At 40.7% G+C, this 22,450-nt stretch overlaps 1 protein-coding gene across 9 annotated transcripts in view; it reads left to right on the forward strand.

The window, feature by feature from the left end:
• The window catches only part of TTLL5 (tubulin tyrosine ligase like 5), a 120,472-nt gene that overhangs the window by 89,942 nt on the left and 8,080 nt on the right, over window positions 1-22,450 (forward strand). For 4 of the 9 annotated variants that reach the window (XM_014890043.2, XM_088167367.1, XM_088167366.1 and 1 more), the window contains 3 exons: window positions 5,709-5,883; window positions 13,089-13,306; window positions 20,222-20,307. In XM_014890043.2, the coding sequence (XP_014745529.1) occupies window positions 5,709-5,883; window positions 13,089-13,306; window positions 20,222-20,307 (479 nt within the window). Of the gene's footprint in view, window positions 1-5,708; window positions 5,884-13,088; window positions 13,307-20,221; window positions 20,308-22,450 lie in introns of those variants that run through there. The other 5 variants (XR_015804633.1, XR_015804634.1, XM_088167369.1 and 2 more) reach the window with 3 other exon arrangements.

Consider the following 22,450-nt stretch of genomic DNA (forward strand, 5'->3'; position numbering starts at 1 on the left):
TACACATGGACTTCTACAGCCACTGAAATGTGTTGGTCCTGCACCACAAGGAGATTAGCTGGATGCTTTTGCTCACATATGTGTTCCTGAGTAAAATTCTTATAACAATATCAGTTCTCTCAGCTGAAAGGGGGAATTGTGAGAATAGCAGAGGGGACTCCTGACATTTGCTAGATATTATGCATATTAAAATGTTCTGGAATGTTTGAATTGTGCCTCTGGTAGTTCTTACAGTTAGCATGTGAATGGATTTGAAAATTGGAGTTGAAGGCACAAAACTTTTCATGTTTTTTACCTAAACCAACTCAGTCCTAAGGTTTTGCACATGGATATTATACATATGTTTTCTTGTGACACAAATATGCTGATGGTAAGAGCACCTTCTGTAAGTAAAAGTAGCTTTGGTTGCTGGCAAAAGGAGGAGCTGAAGAACTAAGGCTGAAACTATTTCATGGTGCCTCATCAGTAATAGAGGAAAGTTTGATTGAAGGTCTGTGACAGAAACTCTCCTGCATCTCTGCACCATGTCTACCATGGGAGATTGTACTTTTCACTTTGAACTGGATTTGAACCCAAAATGCAATTCTGCAAGTTTATTGTGCCAATGCGGCCTTAACAAGCTGCTCATTAACTTTAAGAGCTTTTCCTTAGCTTTTCTGGAAGAGTACAAAAGTAGATTGCAGGTCAGGTGATGGCATCCTCATTTTATACAGGCCAGGTGCTTCCTGCCCCTTCCCTGTTTCCAAGTACCTGTACCATGGTGAGTTCTGGACAGCTCCCAGTGCCTCAGATCTCCAAAATCCCAGGCTTAGCTCTTTTAGGAATATTCAAAATGCTTTATTTTCCCATGGTGTTTGTGAAACTATTTTTCTTTACCTTTGTAGCGCAGCTCGTGCTATGTTGCAAAGCAGGAGGTTTTTAGAGGCTTGCATGTTCCAGCAATCAGAGCTACAGTCCTTGCTAAAATGTAGACTCTTGCTGACTAAACTGCACTAAAGTCATTCTTTCATAGACACTCTTGATAACAGCAGAGACCAGGAATGAACCATTCTGAAAGACTTGTTGCTCTGTTTTTCAGTTTTTAATTTATTGCTTTTGAAGCTGAGGGGAAGGAAAGAGGAAGAAAGACAAAGAACAGCCTCAAGGCAAGCGAGAGGCCCAAAACTCCTGCATCCCAGCCAGGACCCCAGCGTCCTGGGCTTCATCCCACTCTGTTTATCATTACTCTGTAGCCAGCTCCAATCTAGGATCTATTGTTAGGGATGGAAGAAGCATGTAGTATGCCAAAGAAAATGTTCTGTGTTTTTCTGAGTGCCTGAACATAAGTCAGCAGGATGCTAGGAGCTGCCACACTACACAAAATCATTAGTTACTATGCCAACTACTTTCTAGCAGCTGGTGCTTACCAAGGATTTGTACTGAAAACTTCCTAGACTTCTCATACCATCTGAATGCCCTGTGGGAAAGAAACTGCTGCCCAAGATTGTCTTGCATTCTGTGGCAAGGTGGGAGCACTGATTATAAATGCATTGGGTTCCCTTATTGCCAGCAATGGCTCTTGTTCCTCCTTAGCTTCAGCCTTTACAGGAAAGGATGCAAAGTACCTTCGTTGTCAGCTTGTTTCCTTGTTTAGTAGGAAAATAATTTCTTAGTTTGCTAGACCTCCAGACATACTGATTTCTGCTGTGATCCTGTCAGTTCTCACAAACTAAGCAGAGTTAAACAGGAATATTCTTCATGAATGCTGAAGCTTCACTTACTTTGAAGTAAAATAATTTGAGCCTAGCTTGCACTGCCTTTCAATGGGATGTAGACACTTTTCAAGTACTTCTAAAGTGCCTGCTTAGTGAGTGATATATGGAGAACACCAGTGTATTTCATGAATTGGTATTGTTGCCTGCCACACAGGAATTGCTATCAAGTAAGTGCCCAGCTGTGCCACTGGAAGAAGGCTTCAGTTAAAATATAAATGTAAGCCTGATGTGTCATTTTTTTTAGTACAGACTTGCTGTTTGTCCAATAGTTCTTTGTAACTATGAGATCCTCAGTGGCTGGTGTTCTGGGGTCTGGTCTTGTCTACAACTTCAGTCCTTGGAATTCCCTTCAAGTTCTTTTGAAATGGAAACAAAGCCAGCTATGGAGACTGGATTTCATAGAGACTTTTTTTTTTCTGTAATCAGTGAAAAAATGCATTAACATTTTATTAGTATTTAGTATTTTAGTACACTGACATTAGTTTCTAGTACAGGTGTAAGTAGCTGATTGCATAAAGGTTGCTTACATCAGAAAAGAGCTAATGAATTGGAAAAGGGAACTAGAGTAGAAAGGTAGTTTGGAACCAGAAAACCTGGAGATGTATGTATGGTGTTCTAGTCCTTTTGGACTGGATCCCAATTATAATTGCATGGTGATTTGTTGCAAATAGTCTCACAAGCAAACCTGGATCTTCCATGGTACAAAAAAACTGCAGCAGAGAGGTTTTATGCCTGTCAGTGATTTGGAAGAGAGAATTCTGGCCCAGCCTTTATGAAAACTACAGTTGAAAGAAAGGAACAGAGTGCATTACTTGCCAAAAACACTGAGTAGCCTGAAGAGCCGCTGGAAGGACAGAATCTTGCTTACAAAGGATGGACCATAATGCCAAAGGCTGAGATTTCCTGTGCATAGTGAAGGCCTGAATCCTGGCCAGGTGTCTAAACTAAGCAACTCATAAATAATTCTGAGCAAGCTGTGAGAAGATTGCTCACAAGCAGCCTGGCTGACAGAATGAAACCAAATCTTTTCTGGTGGCACAGGCAGGAATTTCTATTTCCCACTTGCATGCGTGTGCATCTGTGCCTAAATCTGTTGTCTGTACATGTGAAGAAATGAATATTCATCATTAGTGTTCAAGCAATAATCCTGAATTGAAAACAAGCAGGTCTGTGAGTAATGACTCTACAATCCCCTTTTCCATTAGGTGTGGGGAGGCTTTTTCTGATTATTTTTGGCTTTGCCTAAAACACTGTAAGTTTAGAAAAGCTTTTAATTCAGTTTGGGGTATTTATACAGACTCCCTAACAAGTGAACTCTTTAAATCCATTACATTTATGAGGTCCTCTACAGCTGTTTTGCAGCCTTCATTATGGGACTGAACCTGTTGTAATTTCCTTAGGCAGAACTAATTTCTGCTTCAGGGTGCAAAAGGTAATTTTTAAGGGTTGTCATTTTTTAATAAATCATCCGATAGGCAGAGACTGAGAATAGGAGATGCTCTGTGATGCATTTCTATGAACGTGGCAAATAGACTGAGAGCTGGAGCATGTCTCTGGCAGCAGTGTATTGAGTCTCAGATCCTAAGCCTGATGGCGAACATCACCACAGGTGTAATATCAGCACTTGATAACATGTGATGTGGGGACTTTACAAAACTGCAGGTGCCATATCTCTTTATGAAAGTGACCCCAAGACTGGCAAATATACTCGCTTTCTGTTGTCAAGTATTGTATGTTTATATTCTAGAAGGTTCAAGTTGTGTTTTGCGACATAATGGTTAAATGCAGAATAATGCATTTACTTTGGTTTTTGTCTGTAAATAAGGAAATCCCATAGAAGCCAACAGAAACATATTCAGTCCAGAAGGATTCTGCAGGCCATGAGGATAAAATCTGCTTAGGCAAGCAACAGTGTTTTCAATATAGTGTCTAGAATATAAGTAAGTGTTGTTTTGTTGTGTTGTGGAGAGAAGGTATTGGAACCGCAGGGAATTGTGTAAAAGGTTGTGCCACAAGAAAATCTTAGCCAAAGTTACATGGTTTTGTTTGGTATTTTTAAATTTAGTTCTTCCTAAAGGTTTAATAATGTAATTTCAACAGTGCTTTCCTGGGTAATTTAAGTCAAGTTTACCTGGGCAATATTGTGTCCAGTACATTGATTGAAACTGAAAAAGTGAATTAAAGCAAGTTGGAAACCCAGTGAGAGATTTTGAGAGTTCATTGAATTGGACAAATTGGAGAAAGGCAGCAATCTTGGTGCATTTTTAAAAGGTCAGACTTAAGTATTTGTAATTCCATAGCGGTTAATCCTTTGCTAGATACCTAAAAACAAAAGAAATAAGAAAAGAGGAAGTGTTACTAAAATGTTGCCATTTAGATAGTGACCCACAAAATACAGCAGACTGCAGTCATTGCACATTAACTCTGTGGCCCAAAATCTGGCTATTGGCAGGTCCAGTTTTATTGGAGTTTTTGTTTATATCAGTTTTGTCTCCTCCATTTTGTCTTGACTATTACATTTTAGAAGTTATCACTCAATCCTGAGCTTCATAAGCATTCTTTTAGATCAAACGATGAATTTTATGTATTGCAGGTTCTGAACTGGAGGTAGATATGGGAGGAGTTGGAACAGATGTTAATTTCTAGAATTAATAATATAACTTGAATAAATAGCTTGAAGAGTGCTTGAGTGAATTCTCTTCTTTCTGAATATTTTAAGGGTTTGCAATGATAAAGTTTTCTGGGGAAGAAGCAGCACATTCAAGGCAAGCTGTGATATGTTTGAAGAATCTAGGTTGTATGTTTTGGTAGGTTCCTGAAGCAAAGAGATTGCAGTTAACTCCCTTCCCAAAACCATGACCTACACTCGAAATCATGGCATGAAAAGCACCAATCATCTTTTACGTCCTAGTTATTTATTATGTATGATGTAGATAGGAAATATAAGGGACGTCTGCCCTGGGAATCCAAAGGATTTGGAAGGAATGGCTGAGAGAAACACGTCAGAGATCAGCAGACACTTGGGAAGCTAAGGCATTGAGGCTTGGTTATATTAGCCAGAGGGTCAGGATTCAGTGGGTCATACAACATCTGTTGCCTGAGCACAGAATGAGTGCATTGCTGGGCCTTTGTAGCCTCTTCAGGACACCTTGTGGTCCTGTCAGTCTGCCACCTGCTCTCTGCAAAGCCCCTCAGCCTTGTGTAGAAGTGTGTCGGTACTGCCTTCTCTTCAAGGCTTACAAACTTCAAAGCAAGCTAGTGAGCTTCTGTTGGTACTTATCATGTTGCAGGCCACAGCTGAACTCCTGCCATGTAAGCCTGGGTCGTAAGAGCTCCTGCCTCTTTGCAAGAGGCCACTTGTCCTCTGAGAAGAGCTTGCATTTCTCTGAGGATGAAAGAAATGAGCCTATCTCGCTCCCCCCAGACCTTTGGGTTGTAACTATATGGAGTCAGTATGTATCCTAGTTCCAACCTCCCCCAACCAGTCCTTTATCCTCTCTGGATGTTGTACTGCGTGTCTGTTTCTGTTCCATTGTCACTGCAGCATGTATGTGCTTAGTGTAAGCCTTGTGTTACTGTATTAAAGCTTCTCCAAACCCAAATAAATAATTCTCATTAGTGATGGGAATCAGCCTTTTTCCTGCTGCTATACTGCCTGTCTTCAATGCTAATCGGCCACAGAAATATTGCAGTTTAGAGTTTTTATTCTCCTTTCCTTTTTTCTCCTCAAGAGAATGTCTAGTAATATAAGTCCCATCCTATATTCAAGAAAGTGCTTAACAGGAAGCACTTGGCAGTTGGTACATGGCACCTCTAGCAGGTGTTGTGCTTGCTAAAGCCACTTAAATTCATGGCTGGCTAAATATTAAGAGACCTTTTGGAAGCAGCAGCGCCTTTTAGGCAGGGGTCCTTATATGCAGAGTGGTGAAAATATGATGGCTCTTCTTTCCTCAGGGCTCCAGACAATCATCATTTTGCCATGGAAGGAGAGATGGAGAACAGTCTCTACAAGGTGACACGGGGTCCTCTGGCACATCCCAGCTATCAGCTTCAGTTTGCTGTGCAGCAACTTCAGCAGCAGAAACTTCAGTCAAGACAGCTGTTGGAGCAAAACCAAACAAGGCAACAGGTAACTAAGAAAAAATCCTGCCTGGATGTCGCAGTGCTGACTGAATCTTACATGGGCAGAACAAGCCCAGAGACAGTACATATGGTGGAGATTTTGTGAAGGAATATTAAAGTGAGTTGCAACAAAACCAATATTACCTGCAGTGTTTTTGATAGCATTGTGATACTGTGGAATAGTTTCTTCCATTACGTTGATATGTTAAGAGCCAGAGGAAATATGACAAAGGGCTTGTATTATTGTTGTTCTGGATGACTCCTGGATGCCAAAGGTGGACTGCTGTGTATGGAACAGCATTTCCATTCTGCTGGGAGAATCTTTCAAGGTTGTAATGACTTAATTGATACACTTGTTACCTTACTTTGTTATTATGGAGATAGAGAGAGAGAGAGAGACAGAGAGAGAGATGTATTCCGAGTGATGTCCAAAACACTTCCCTGCTGAAAGGAAGGAAGCCTTTGGGTGAACAAACCTTCATTCAAAACAGCTTGGTCTCCAATAGCAAGGAGCTGTTGGGAGCAATCTGGCATGACTGGGCTCCCATGAACAGACATAACACATGGAGGTCTGGACACCCACTCTCCCTCCTGTGAAGCAGATGAGTCATTAGTCAGGGTCCTTGAGAAAAGGTTATAGGCAAATTGCCCTCATCCTTTTCTGGGAGCATCTTGAAGGAGAGACCCTTCTGCTTTTTGCTCCTTGCTCTCCTTTTCAGGCCCTTACTTAGCCATGTAGTTTGCATCCTCAACTTCTCTCACCTACAGTCTTCTCACTTCCACTCTGCACAGGAAGTCTTCCTTTCATCTCTGTCCACTGGGCTCTGGGTGGGCAGATGTGGCTGCTCACGAGCTCAGGAAAGGACCATAAACTGGTTTGTGCCTGTGAGGAGGCTGGAGCTGGCCATGGGGCCTGGCTGAGCCCTCTTCTAACTGCTGACATTGAGCTGATGTTATTCTTGGCCTGGTGCAGAGCCATTACTCAGGAGTTTCTGTTAAAATGATTCTTTGTTAAACCTCCTCTCACCCCCACAATGTCCCTCCTCCTTTCTCTCCCTCACTTGTTCTGAGCCAAGCATTTTGGAGTTGCTGTATTGAGGCTATTGCCATGCTGCAGGACTCAGGCTGTACTGAATTTGATGTTAATGAAGAAAAATACTTGCTCAACATGGGGGCCTTCAGACTTTCTATCATAAATAAAATGTCATCTTAATAAAATGATTGTCTCTTGGACTCTTCCTGTCCAAGACACTGTATGGAGCCAGCCATCCCTCCTCTTCCAATCACAGTTGCATCAATCCTCTGATGCCCACCCTTCCAGTCATGGCACTACCCTTGTCTTCTCCTACACCCTCTCTAGCTTTCTGTTACTGACCTCTTCCTTCTGCTAATTAGCTTCTCAGACTTCAGTCCTTTAACTTGGCTTTTCTAAGAACTGTCTCTCTTTTCTGCAGCTTATGCATTCTCTGACCTACATCTTCCCACTCACAATGCTTAGACTTCTGCACCACCTTTTCCTGCTTACCCTGATTTGTCCTCCCTTTTTAGCTAGAGACCATGTAGATTATCCTAGCCTGCACGGCTTTACCACATTTCTGTGTCAGTGTCACCTATGCTACCTATCTCCCATTGCCTGCTGTTTTGTTTCTTTTCCTTCCCATGTATTGAGATCTCCTCCATTCTTTGTTGTCTTGCCTGCTACATTCAAACTTGTCAGTCTCCCCTCAGTAGAAGAAGTATATCCCCCAAGACTGAAGGCCTGTGGCTTGAAAGAGTGTCATCATGTCTCTACTTTGGGAAATGCATGCAGGATATCTCTGAGACTGTTTCATCTGATTGTTCAAGTTCTTGTTATGGTTAGAAGGCAGACTAGCCATTTGTCAATAGCTGAAGTACATCTAATAATTAATATATCTTAAGGTACATCCTGAGTGTGGTGTGACCATGCAACATGACTAGATGCCAGTCTTTCCTTCTGTCTCTGGCAAAAGGGACTAAGTACATGTGTGATTATATATAATGTGATCAAGTAAATGCACTATGATTAATAACACAGCAAATGCTTGTCCTGTACATTAACTAGCTCAGTATGTTGGAGATGAGATGGATGCACTGGAAAGCACGGGCTTTTCTAGTCAAGTGTTCGTGTCATAAGAATCCCTCCGTCCACCATGCAGTAGATTTATCCTGTGTGTGTTAACATGAAGGCTTCTGATGTGCTTTGTTGCAGCACCCACTCTTGGTTGAGCACTTTCCAGACACATAAGAATGATGATGATTTCTCCAGGCATTTAACAATCTGCAGAATATCAAATACTGTGTGGGTGGAGGAAGAGGAATAATAATGAACAGTTTTCACTCATTGTATGCAGAAGCTAGTTCACACAGTGTAGTACTGTAGAAATAGACCTTTGATGCCAGAATAGGTACTTGATTACTTAGACAAAAAGAGAGACACCAAACTGCCTGGATGACAATCTAACAAACAAATAGGTGGAGTGATATGGACCAGGAACAGACACAGTACAGACCTTGAGAAAACTGAACAAAAATAGAAAGGGGAAGAGTTTGAAAGCAGAGACAAAAAGCTGAAATCTGATATCAGTAAAATCAAGGAACAAGAATTACAAAATCAAACCAAAAGACAACAAAAGCAGGCTTACAGCAGTATTTTTAATGTTTAAAGGAGACTTCATATGACACATTATGACCTAGATGTTATTATCACTGCTGCAGTTGGCAAGACAGTTAATATACCATCATTGTTTATTCTCTAATTGTTTCCTGTACTGGAAAGATGCCATTAGCTGCTAGGGAGGTTCCTTCTTTGTGTGGCAATGTTCTGTCTGCTTAGCCTAGCATCTACTGGGTTTAAAATTTTATGCCAAACATTTCACATGGGAAAAAAGCTAAATTAAAACAAGGGAAGTACAATTGTATGGTGGAATGATCCCTGTCAGTCCTGCTTACATCAAAAAAGCTCATGTTAAATAAGACATGAATCATGTTAATGAGTTGTGTGGGCAGTTATGTGATCGCATTTTCAATCACAAGTTTAAATAGATTTTATGCTGTAGAAGATTAAGCTAAATTAATCTTAAATAATTCTCCTCTCAGTCATTTAAAAATTGTATGTCCTCTGAAATATTCCTAATTTCATGAAGTTCAGCAAATTTTTGTCCTAATATTTGTGATTCTCTTCTGACATCCTTACCATTTATTTAGATTTGACTGGAAATGCTGAGTACTGTGAATAATATTCCTAAAACTATATTATTACTAACTGAGGATACAGAATGTCTTTGAATGCAGCCTCAAACATCATTAAACTGTTTTCTAAACTGTTATATATGGAACTGCTGTCAGATTTACAGTATCTCTTTTCCTTCAGTTTCTTGTTCATTCTTGTTTTGCAGCTTTCTCCCTCAGATTGTTTTCCCACTAAATATGCTAACTGCCATTTTTCCTATTTGAGTCTTGTGATACTGATGAGTCAAAAGTCTCAGTGTAAGTAAAACAGAACAACCGTTCTGAAAGCAGTAGTTTGAGCTGATTTATACCAGCTGAATTTTTATCCCCATGTTTCTGATCCTGTCACTATTATTAGAATTATGCCCAGATGTATTAACTGTCTTTCCAATACAATGATACAGCCCAATCCTTGCCCCAGAGAGCTAGTAGTACCGAGAGAAATAAAACAAGAGGCACCAAGTCAACTGAAAATAGTGTATTTTTTTTCTTGCTCCAAAGTATTTACCAAAGAGGACATGGTTCAGGACAGTCTGTGCATACCATGAGCTTGTTCTTCTTTAAGACCACAAGATACTCTTCTTAGTGCAGTTTATAATACTGTGGTAGTAAATAGTACATTTTGAACCTGCTCTTTTTTGCCACTTGGTGAACTTCAATTCAGCCTTGTGTCCAAACTGATTTAATTGAATGCATTAGTATGTGTTCAAAAGAATTTCCACTAAACAATTTATAAGACTGGAAAGGTCTCCCAAGCCTATTAATTCTCTGTATTCTTGTGATGTTATCTGCAACACAAGTGCTTTTCCAAAAGTGATGGGTTGTGTTTTGTTGGGTTTGGTTTTTTCTTTTTCTTTTATTTTAAACTTAAAACCGTGTTATTGTTGATTACTTATAAACATCTCAGTTTGCAGTGCCAGGGATTTGGAGCTAGCTGCACAGCTCTTTATGCAATACATGTGTATATGTATCTGTCTGTCAGTTCTCATACACTGCTGAGTCTCTCATCTTTTTCAGATTTGATGATCCAATTGAATGTGAATGACTGGGGGATAGAAATCTCACAGCTATGTTTCATACAAATTTCATTAAAATTAAGAGCCATGTATCTGGGAAGGGGGTTCAACTACTGTTCCCACTAAGGCAAAGGCTGCAGCATGAGACCACTCCTAATCAGACAGCACAAAATCAACACAAGAATGCCCAGACCCACGAAGGGAGGAGTAATTTGGGGTATGCTTTATATTAGATACTGTAAGACAGATTCACAGGAAATGAGCTTCATTACCTCCTCTGGTCACACAATTAACATGTTTCTGCTTGCAAAATTTGTTCCATTACTATGCTAGGGATGGGTGTTAGATACAGGGATGGTAAGTGCCAGGAATATTCTTTCTGTTTTTGAAGATCCTTAATACATCTGCTTTTCTTCAAAGTGCTACACTACCTCTCTGCTTTTAATCACTAACAGCCCAAACTTAGCTGCTACTGACTAATACTCTTAGACTCTTAGACGTTCATTGTCCTTACTGACAAGGTGTACACATTGAGATTTACTAATTAAAACATTTCTTTTTTTTTGTACAGGTAATAATTTGTGTATGGTGTTGTTGCAGATGTTGAATCAAGGAGATATTGCTTCAGTCTGTGATGTAGGGAAAAACACTTTTTCTGTCAATGCTAATTTTCTTCATGGGCAAGACAGAATTAATGCTGTTCCTCCTCCCCAGAAAATTTTGCACAAGAATTAACTCACTAATAATTTACGGAAATTTTAGCTAAAACATCTTATAGCGTTTTTAGTATTTTTCAGATTTGTAGCCCTAGAGACTTGGTAGGGTAGCAAATGTATCCTTAACATCAAGTTAAATCTACCAGCCTGGGAACTGAAGTTTTTCACTTGAAGCAGCAGTAGTTGTAGGGTGCTACCTGCTTCAGAACTGCATCTGTCAGGGTTTGTCTAGGCTTCTGCTCTCTCTAGACCCTTAGTGTTCAGAATCCTGAATAACTGAGTGATAAGATCTGTTTGGATGTGCTGAAAACTTCCCAACCCTTCCTCTGTGTGGTCAGGCTCTGCTCTCCCCGGCTGTCCTCTCTATTTGCACAGAAGCTTCTCCTGGTTTCCTGTCCTGTCCCCATGGAGTTTACAGCAGGGCAGTATACTTTGTAGCTGAATCCAGAAGCCGTGGTCCTCGTTAGCTTCCAGTCTCCCCATCCTTGCCTGGAAGACAGCCAGAATCTCAGCACAGTGTGGAGACAAAGGCGTTTTCAGAAGTCTGTAACCCCCAAGAAAAACATCCATGACCTTTCTTAGGCAGGTTTCAACAGTTTTGCCGATCAGACTTTGTTAGAGCATCCATGCTTGCTTTTTCTTCAGAGTTATGGACCTCCTTGCCAGTGCATATTACCACAGGGAAAAGGTTATGACTGTATGCATTGTGGACTCCGGGATCTTAGTGATTTTAGTAACAAGAAAAAGAACTTAAAGGAAAAATGCATAATATCAAAAGAACTTATAGGAAAGATAGAAAGTATCATTTCACATTGAAATGTCACTGCTGAATAAGAAGTGGATGCAGTGACTTGAGGGTCTCCATCCCGACTCTACTATGTGGGCAGACTCTGAGATCCAAGAGACTAAACCAAGTTATTTTTTAGTTTGTTTTTCTGGGGAGAGGTGGGGTGTGACTTCTATTTTCCAGACTTCTGCACTTGTACTAGCTTCTGTATTGAGAATCTGGAAGCTGCAATCAAGGTAGAGCTTCAGAGAAGGGAGAGGTTAAGAAGGATTGGGAGCTCTAGGGCGTCTTGTCAGTGAGCTGTAGTTAGGAAACAGGCCTGTTTTGGCTCCTGCATTTCCTTCTCTCCCTAGAGCTCTGCCTGTCAGAAATGCCTTCCCACACACCACTGCTCTGCCATTTGCCAGAGAATTGCGGGGGAGAGGGGCTTTTCCTGTCTGTGTGCTGAGACTCAGCCAGCTCTCAGACTGTGGTTTTCTCTGGAGCCTGGAGCCCATTTGCTGTGGCTTTGTGTATTTTCCACCCGAGGAGAAACTGAGGACAAACTCAGTGAAGGGCACTGCTCCCAGGGTCACACTGAGGGCTCTGCTCTTCCTCTTATCTCCTATCACTGACCTCTAGATGCCAAATTACAAGGTTATTGTATTGCCTCTGTGACTGACTTCGAGGAAAGACAAAGCTGAACTCCCAGCAGGTTGCTCCTTCCTGAGGAGACTTTAGCGGTCTGCAGAGCTCCCATAGAGGAAATATTCTCCACTGCCTGCTTTGCCAGGCCATTGCTCAGTTCTCCAGTGTCTCATAACATGCAGATCCTTTTGTTCCCTGTCATATCTCCAACATGCTTACTCTCCCATATGCTATAGGAATAGAAATATTTTCTGTTCCCTGATATTACGGGGGATTTCCTTTTTGTCAGTGGTGGACTTAAAGTTCCTTTTTCAGAAGAAGGTACCCTAAAGCCTTTCTGTTATTCCAAGCACCTACACAGTTAGACCAAATAAGTAGCATTGTATCATCTTCCCCATAACCTTACTCTTTCTTAGAACTGTGTCTCAATCCTACTTCCCACATAAAGAATAATTTAGCAAGAAAATGCAGAAAATCAATGTAATGAAATATTTACTTCTTTGTGGATGGAAACCCACTGAAAGATTAGATTGAGGATTGAGCCTCTTGTTTTTTAATCCAGAATAGTAGAATTATGGGGCAGTAGTGAGGTTGTCTGCCTTCCTAGAAGCTAGTCCTGGCTTCCAAGGGCATAAAATTCACTGACTTAACAACTTAACTCTTTATGTGTGGACTTTCCCTGTAGCCCTGGGGTTGCCTTCACCAGGCAGATACTATCCCTCACAAAAATGTCACCCACCTCCATCAGCATTCTCAGCAGTGCTCACAGAGATAATCACCAATTACTATGGGATTTTTTTTTTCTTTTTTTACCCAGGCTGTTTTTACCAACTCACAATCCAGCACCAGTCATATATCTATGCCAGCTGGCTCTGATGCCCACAAGTCATCAAGTGCCACTTCTAGTATTCAGAAGGCAGCCAGTTTGCACAAAGTGATGCCATCCCAGAGTACAGCTCCTCAGCTGGTTCCAAAGCCTCCAAGAAACCACAAACAGGCAGTGATCAGAAAGGCTGCAGCCCAGAGGATTTCCAAGTAAGTTTTATCTCTTCCATCCACCATAGGGAGTTGGCAGTTTTCAGGTTCCCCTGAAAATGCATATTGGGGAAGAAACTGCCTACATCTGACTTTGACAGATCTTTTGGCTGTGCTGTCCAGGATAAATCTCAGAGTAACCTGAGGTGTACATACTGAAATAAGCACTGCACTATGTTGCAGTTGTGTTTCACAAGGGTATAGAAGGTAACTGTAACATCATACAAAGGTAAGGACATAGGAGCTGTCAGATTGATCCCAGAGTGGGATTCAGTAACGTAAGTACAGGTTGCTAGTGGCATTTTTGATGCCCAGGGCTATTCCATCTGACTTCCAGCGTCTCTTCCAGATGGGTACAGGTGTTCTGTTGATCTGTGTTGTATCTGTCAGTCCCATGCAGATGTCTCAAATAACTTGAGAGCACCAATTATGGTATATCTATGTTTAGGCACTTAAGTAACTCCCTCTGTCTGTTCTTTGATGGTGGCTAGAATCTGGTGGGTCAGAAGAGGGTGCCGGAAAAAAAAGCCAAAACAAAGCAGTTCTTTAACAAGATAATCTGCCCCTGAACCAAGTTTTCCCATAAATTTAACATACCATGTTGGATTTCGGCCTTCAAGCACAAGTGTTTATTTCATTTGAAATATTTGTATTGTGCCTGATGTAATGATAGCTTTTCTCATTAACTGTAGAAATCCTTCCTTTAACTTATAGTAAGCTTTTAGTTAAATAATGCTTGCTATTCTAAGGTAAGTGGATGGATTTGAGTTATCTTTAAAAACAAATGCTGTCTTTAAAAACAAACAAAAATACTCACCATGAAATTTTGCTTACTGATTGTAAGTTTCCTTCCTTTCCACTTCTTGGTATGTCTTCTGTTCTGTGCATTATGAGAAAATGTGAGCAAGACTTCTGGGTTTTCAGCTTCCTCAACTCTCATCTCTTCTTAAATGGCAGAACTGCTTTAGTCTAAATCTTTCATCAGGTTTTTCCTCATATATCCTCAGACTTGTTTCATCCTGAAAAATTGATTTCATAACTTCCTTCCTTGTACTTACTCTACAGCCAGAAGAGTTGTAAAGCTTTCAGAGCAAGCTCCTGTGAGGTTTCTAGAGTCTGTTTTCACTTCTTGTTTAAAGAGAGAAGTTTTAGTTTTAGATTAGTGATGAAAGACACCTTATGAAGATGCAGTCACTGTGTGTGAATCAAATCTGGAACTGCAAGGCATATTTAAGGAACTTGGACAGAACTGCTTTGGGGAAGTTTGTGTATTTGCTGCCTGTACTCTTGCTATCTTAAGAGATAGCACACAGAGTTAATCCCCCAAAACTATTTAAAAAGAGAACAAGATGTTAGTAAATTTTGTCAGTTCAGCAAATGCAGATGTGAGCATCAGGTGTGGCAGGTATGCTCTGGTGGCTTTGCTATCTGATTTCTTTCATGTTGGGTGGCTCTTGTTAGTACAGGTGACAGGCTGTGTCAGTGGGTTTCTCTGCTGGGCAGCAGGGATGTGTATTTGAAGATGCCGGTGTGCTGTGCTCACTTCTTGGCAAAGGAAATGTTTATCCTTGTGAGATGGAATTGCAGCTCCTTGGACAGACTTTACTTTGCTGCATTTTTGTGGTTTCTGCTCTGTGACAGGCAGGAGTGTGGGAAAACCGGAAAAAGTTCAGCACCAAAAATGCACAGAAGGGGGAAAAAAAGCAAAAGATTCCTTCAGAATTTCAGAAAACTAATCCAAGTATTGAAGGCTGCAGGGAGCCGCTCCGGAAATATTTTCCAAGTTGCCTTTCAGTCTCCAGTATAAGGCTCCAAACCCATTCTTGCCATTCATGGGATCTTGCTGTAACATTTTTTCACTTACATGGAAAACAACAGTTCCTAGCTATATTTCCAGCACACTGAGAGCCGATAATTTAAAAACTGCTATGTCTCAGACTAATTTAATCCATTCATTGTTGTCAGGAAAAGACCAGATAACCATCTACAGAGGGGAGTGAATGGAGAAAAGCCTCTGTGTCAAAGGAATATAGACTAGAGAGGAAGAAGATGCTTTGCATGCTCCAGCGTGTTTTGTACAGTCCCTGATAGTCTGTACAGAGTATTTTCAGACGCATTGTGTAGTCTGCCTTCAAAAAGGTGTAGTGGTAGAAACTCTACTGTGTGCTGTAAAAGTCTATTTAAGAATCTAGATAAACTGTTAATCAGCTAGTTTCTCCTGATGTGCTATCTGAATTTTTCATTTGTTTCAGCCTGTTGTACCTTGTTCCTCCTTCCTAAACCCTAAACACCTCCTCATGTAAATACTTTCCATCTTTTGAATATCCTTTTACTTCTTGGAGTAACCTAATTTTGCTTAGACTTGTTGAGGTTTTGTTAACCTCAGATGATAGTTCTACCTGCCAAGTCCTTAATTGTCTTGAATTTACGTATTTTCTTCAATTTGTGCTTGGGCTGTGGCACTCAAAATTGTACTTTTCTGGTGAGACTACCATGTCCTTAGGTTATGACATGACAAATACCCCTCTCCATAGCATCTTTTTGGCTGTTTTGTTTGTCTGTCAGGTTACTTTTGATTTGCTGCCCTCTTTCACTCCCTAATACTTCTTGGCTGTTTTTCCCATCTCTTTCCTCAAAGATCTCAGGGTTATGTATTATTTCTACAAGACTCACTGAAACTAATCCTGTTCTGTTGTTAAAGCTCTCACATCTCTTTCTCCCCACATGTATTTCAGTAAACCAGACTGTATTTCTGTTTATTCTTGCACTGCCTGTCTTGTTTCACATCTTAATAAAGATCATCTTTTTAAAGTTGTTTCTAGAATTTCTCCAGAGACAAGACCATGATGACAAAACTAAAATCAACTTTGTCTCTTTGACCTGTCTTCTTCTTTCATGCATTATCAATTCTCTCCCAGCCAACACACATGGCTTCCAGAAAAGGAAGAAACAAGAAGTAGAAAACTTAACTGCAAACAGAATGAGATACTAAAGATGGACATTACTGCCTAATTCAAAAACTGTCTAGTAACTTGGAGACTTTCCTGGTTGAAACATAAAGGAAAAAAGTAATGGAACAGCCAGACAACTCAGTCTTGTCTTTTCAAGTTCCTGGCTTCTCTTGTTTTTGTAAAAGGTGGTAGGTTGATTTTATAATGGATTGTGCCCAAAGCAGACTCCTTGCTTAAACTAACAGAGTGGAAAACTGGGGCCCATATTAAGGTGTGGAAAAAGACTAACTGGGAGAAATGGTTTAGTGTGCTGAAATATGGTGCCATAAAATGGTCTCACAGAGCTCCATAGTTTTGATTAAATGTGCTCATATCACTAATAGTTAATTTTTGAACAGCTAACACAGCAAGATCTTTTTTCTTTCCCATAGTCAGACTGGGTCTTTCCCACTGCTCGTGTTGCCATTACTATTGACAAGTCTGTGAACCATGAAGAGACCTGATAATATTTTGAGATAGAGATCACAGATACAGTATTTTATAAGCTATAGAATGATCAGATGTTCCCTGGAAGCAGTATTTGGTGTATGGAATCTTCACATTACAGATGACAGCATGCAAAGTCGAAAAATACATTAACTCAGCTGTTCACCAGAGTGGACTGGTGGTAGATGAAAAATCTTTCTGCTTTTAGGAATGACTAAGTCTAATAAATACACATTTCTGTGCTATCATTCACATAGTAACTTTTCAGTAACCTTCTCTCTGTGACATTGTCAAGAAGGGTAAGGCTTTGAACAACCTGTGAACATCAGTCAAAGAAAACATCTCAGAAAAACTGATTTGTCAATATTAGACCACTAATTAGACCTCTCCATATATGGAGAGGAAATGCTAGGTAGGGAAAAGGAGCCTGTTCTTCAAGATGTTATCAGAGAGAGACCAAGAAGATCACCAAGTTTGCCAGCAGTAGACTGGAACATTACAAACTGTTGGGGGTATTGATCAGCACGGCATAATTTCTTGTACTGAACATCTCTGTAAATGTCATAACAACTCTATTCAGGAAGCCTTTTGAAATAAATCTTCAAGTCGCACCACCACAGCACAGAAATCTTGCTACCATGTTGTCTTTTGTTTTACATGGTGCCAGCCAAAGTAAAAGAAGTAGTAGAAGAGCCAAAGTTCTTCTCAATTGTAACTAGTACAGAAATAGGGTAGAGGGGATCCAAATCTCCAGGGTTCAGGAAATCTATCCCAGAGAGGGGAGGAGTCCTGACTGCAGCTGGACATAGAAGTAGCCAACTTTTCTAGGATACACTGGCCAAGCCTAGCAAATGTGCCAAAAGCAGATGCTGATCACAGAGCGAGCCCTGTAAAACACTATGGCTCTGTTTTGTATCCTGTCTCGCCCATGCATGAAGTGTCTTTAGCGAGCTGGGTACATCACACACATAAACTGAGTGCCCACTGAAAAGAGGACAGGCAGCAGGACACACATCCAACAGTTACTGGAACCCCTTTGTCTGTTTTGCTACTGCTGCCCTGCAGCACACTTGTTTTTTCAGCTCCCGAATATCTGGGTTAATCAGGCTGCCTGACCCTTAGACATTTTTGGCAGTAAAAGCAGTGCATCTGAGAGACATGCCTTGATTTAACACCCTCACACAGCTGAGCTCACTAGACCTGTAGCTTGTAGCCCTTGGCTAGCCTTAGATCATACACACAGATATGCATGCAGGGGTACCCCGTCCAAGAACAACAAAGAAGAACAAGCCTCCCTGGCTCTGGGTCTTTACATCTGTTGCTGTCCTCTTGTCAAACCTGGGCTTTTTGTGATGTGAATATGTTAGTGTCAGATCTGTCTGGTTCCACTGGACCTTTAGATGCATCTGTAGCATCCCAGAAATAGATTGTTAAAACAAAGGTGTTCAAAATTCAGTCCAAAAAGTATTTCTCTTTCACCTATGGAACAGACTTTGCAGTCCAAGGCTGGGCAGCTTAGTGGTAGTTAAGTACCTAAATTAAGGAAGCCAGTATCAGTTCCAAGGAGGAGTTAGCTGTATAGAAGGTAGGGAAGAGCAATGACAGGTATTTAAATGGAGGGGCAGTTGGGACTTTTCTGTTAGTACTGAAGAAGAAATAGAGAATGTAATGATGGATTGCACTGGAGAAGTGGAAGCAAAAACAGCATGGACATTAAAAGTAGGGAACTGAGAAAAGGCAGTAGGATTTCAGCCAACTCAAGGAGGAAGAAAGTGGAAAGGAATTACCTCAGTTTAAGCAGTGAATTTGTTCTAGCTCTGAAGCTTCCATCAGGACAGCACAGAGAGTATGAGGAAGTGAGCTTAATATGGTGCCTGTTGAAACTGCAAGAATCAATGCGGGTAGGCAGAGAAGAAAGGCAGGTCTGTAGAGATAAAGGAATTCTCTGAACAATAACGTAGTAGATTGACTGTTCCCTGTTTGTCTTTTTTATTGTTGTTGTACTTTCTGGCATTCTTGATTACTTTTTCAACTACTAGTCTTGCATTCTGTTTACAGAAGGGTGAGCTGAATTTGGCTGTCAGTTGTGCTCTGTTAAAAAAGTGGACAAGCTAATTATGAGCACGGAACCTCTATGTAAGTAGCATAAAGATCCATCTCAGCTCAGAGATTCTTAGCTTCCAGAAGGAGCATACAATATCAGCACAAAAAAACCCCATAAGTACAGATCCCAGATTCTCTCCAAGAGACAATAAACACAGAAACAGGCACTTCACTTGACAATAGCATTTCCAGTTAAGGCTGACTGAAGTAAGGGGTTGTGGTATGCAGATGTATCTGCATCCCTCTCCCTTCATGTATGGACTCCAATTCATTTCACTGAAATTACTTTTAGTTGTCAGAAACACCTGGGGTTACTGGCAACTTGCTGACCTTGAAATCTGGAAGCAAAAGGTTTCAGATAAAACCATAGAAACTGCACGTGCTTAAGCAGTGAATTACAATTTAAACAGTGAAGAACAGTCTGTTAGTTGTCAGGGCATCCCATGGGGACTGGAGATTATGATGCTTTTCAGGGGAAGAGCTGACAGCAGCTGTAACACTGCAGAGCTGAGAGTGGAGAAGGACTCTGGCAGAGATTAGTACACACAGAAGTCTGTAGTGATTGAAAATGAGTTTAGCTGGAAAGAAGAAAAGCAAGGAAGAATGAGGGAGGAGAGGACAAAACAGGAATAGATGGATAATTGTATAAATTTTTAAGGACAGAATAGATTTTTGCTGCTGTATAGCTTGCCCTTCTCTTGTGAGTAGACCCAGTTTTTCTGTAGAACGTGGTCTCAGTTTGGTAATGAATCTTTGTGAGATGAAATGCAGCTGTAGTCTACAGAGTATAGTTTTGCTGTAACTCAAGGGCTGAGATCAAAGCAGAAGGATTTGCATAAGGTATCTGCATGAGGAATGGCACTGGATTACTGAAAATTAGATGCATCCTATGTGTCTCAGTTTGCAAGATAAGTGAGAAATCTTGGCTAAATGAGCTCTCTCTGCTGAGGCAATATGCAAAGACTTAACTCTTGAATTTAGCGTGTTTTGACAGCATGTGCATTACTGTGCAACAGTTGCTTAATTCAAGTCGTTGGACTAAGATGACCACAGCATTACTAGTTGCCATGTGTGTTGGTGGTCCAGTACAATTTACTATCTTCTTCATTCTCCAGAATCAGCTTCCAAGGCACGTGAGATAATTAAGTGTTTTAGTCACATCAAAGTTTTCCTGGTGGCTTGGCTGTTCATTTGTGTTGCTCTGCTTTTTTGGAGTCAGTTGCTGTCGCTGCTTTTTTTCCTACCACGTTCAGGCACAGCTTCATGGTTACAGTCCCAGTGAGATTATGTAAACTTGGGGAATTCTCAGAGACTTTTATTCTTCTTTGCTCTATCAATTCTTATCTCTGTTTAATTTTATGGTTTTACCTCTTAGGGTCACCTCCACTGAAAAGCAACTGAATGGATTCCAGAGCAGCCTTCACAGTGCTGCATCCTGTGAGCCAGGGACATATTCCACAGGTGAGTGACAGTGCCAGAGACTGTGAAAGTGGGGATGGGCATGCTGGGATACTTTCATCTTTTTCGAGAACTGGCAGGAAAAAAGAACTATCAGCAAGAAGAAACACAGCTGCCTCCTCTACATGTAGTGGATCCTAGGTAACAGTCTGGGTTCATCTGTGCAGGGAATTTATACCCCCTGGAATTAAAAAGACTAAACAGAAGGGAGCAAAGGCTGTGTTTCATAGAGTTTGAAGACCCCTTAAAATATGGCTGGGGAGAAGAAAACCTACCTTGGCTCAAATGGTTCCTTTTTGCTTTAGACTTTGGCTCAAGATGCTTTCTTGTTTAAGCTTGGCCTGTAATAAAGGGCTAGAACATTCTTTACATTTTTCTTTGGTCTTGCAGAAAAGCTCTTAGTGCAGAAAGACATAGCTGAGACTTGTGAATCAGCTGCGTAGTGAAATCAGTCAGTAGAGGTGAGAGTATCCGATAGAAAATCACTGAGAGTTACAGAATCAAATCTTTGTCATTTCCTAGTGGCTAATTAATTCAAACAGGTTCATCTGCTGATAAGTTCTCAGCAAATGAGGACCCAATCAGTTTTTCATTTATGCAGACTATTGGCAGGTAGAGCATAATCTTGTAAATCCATACTACCTGTGGCTCACAGTAATTTGTGATAGTGCTGTAATGGAATATATAGACACATTATATTTGAGAATGCTTTGAAAAATTATGTTTCTGGTCTTTTAGTGTGCAGTGGTACTGTGAAAACATTATGTGTCACTAATGCAGTGATCTCTGTGTTTTCAGAGGCTGAAAGAAAAGTTTGTGGAGGGGTGAACTACACAGTTCATCTCTCGGATATCTATCTCTGAAACTTAAAATATGATATTTTCCTTACTTATATCAGTGATTTCTTTGCTGATCCTCTAGCACAAACATTCAGCTAATGCACTTAACATACAGTTCCAAAGTGCCTCCCAGAGTTTACTACCTGCCAAAAACTCTAGTTACCCTACCAGAAGTTTTATAGGGTGAATGGCCATAGTCAATATAAAACACTCTGTGGTACGTTGGAACAGGACAGTGTACCCTGGCATATAATGGGATTATCAAAATAAATAAAAACATGTCAGCCCTGTGTTATATATCAAAACCCTGTGTTATATATCAACCCCGTGTTATATGTCAAAAGTTTTGGTCTACTGTATAGTGCAATTTAAGGTTTTAGTACAGTATGTAAAGCAAGGTTACAGCTCAATTTAAAAGTAAAGGTAAAAATTGAGTTCTCAATCTGTTGACAAAACTGGTTTGTTGAGTGGACGTACATGAAGGTGTTTGTGTGTTAAATTCTGCCTTCTTTTTCACATTTTCAAGAGTACTGTTACAGTTGCCACCCTGTAATTTTAACCTTTCCAAGAGAATCTCTCCCTTTCATCTGGATACTGTTGTTACGTGTGTCCATGATAACTGTAGGTAGCATTTTGCTATCCTTCCCCATTTCTGTGAATACCTACACAGTGCATGCATGAAGATGGATGATAATATTAATGATGGTATGCAACTCTGAAGTTCAGAGTAGTTTGTGAATACTTGTAATCCAGTGGGAATTGAGAACTTCAGCTCATGTTTCCTTCTGTAGAACTGGTGTAGCTGCATTGTGCTAAACTACCCTCTCTGAAGCTGAAACAAAGGGTTAGCCTGCTATTTAGCTAAGAGTATCAGGGCTTAGGCAAAGCCCAGGTTTGGCAAGGGGTAGGCTAGTAGAACCATGATGGGTGGGTCACTCAAAGCTTCCTTGCTACTAAAAGAGGTACATAGCTCCAAGAACAGGGCTAAATATTGCCGTGATTAAACTAACTAGAGCAAAATGTTTATTCTTGGAAACTGGGGAACAATATTTTCTTCAGCTTTGCACCAAGTCACTGGTATGTGTCAGAGGCTGTTGTGCCCAGTTTATGTGTCTCAGAAACTCCTTTGCAGTAGTAGTCTTTGCTGCAGGAACAGCTGTTTCTCTTCTTCACTCTCTCCATTGATTGCTTACACTAGGGCCCCGATTTCCCCTCAGCAGCAGTTTACTTGGGGTTACTGTTTCACATGTATTTAGTAACTTAGATACCAACTAGAGAGGTTGGACACACAAGTCGTAAAGCAAATC

This window comes from Sturnus vulgaris, chromosome 6 (genome assembly GCF_052056855.1).
Source record: "Sturnus vulgaris isolate bStuVul1 chromosome 6, bStuVul1.hap1, whole genome shotgun sequence".
Taxonomy (NCBI): domain Eukaryota; kingdom Metazoa; phylum Chordata; class Aves; order Passeriformes; family Sturnidae; genus Sturnus; species Sturnus vulgaris.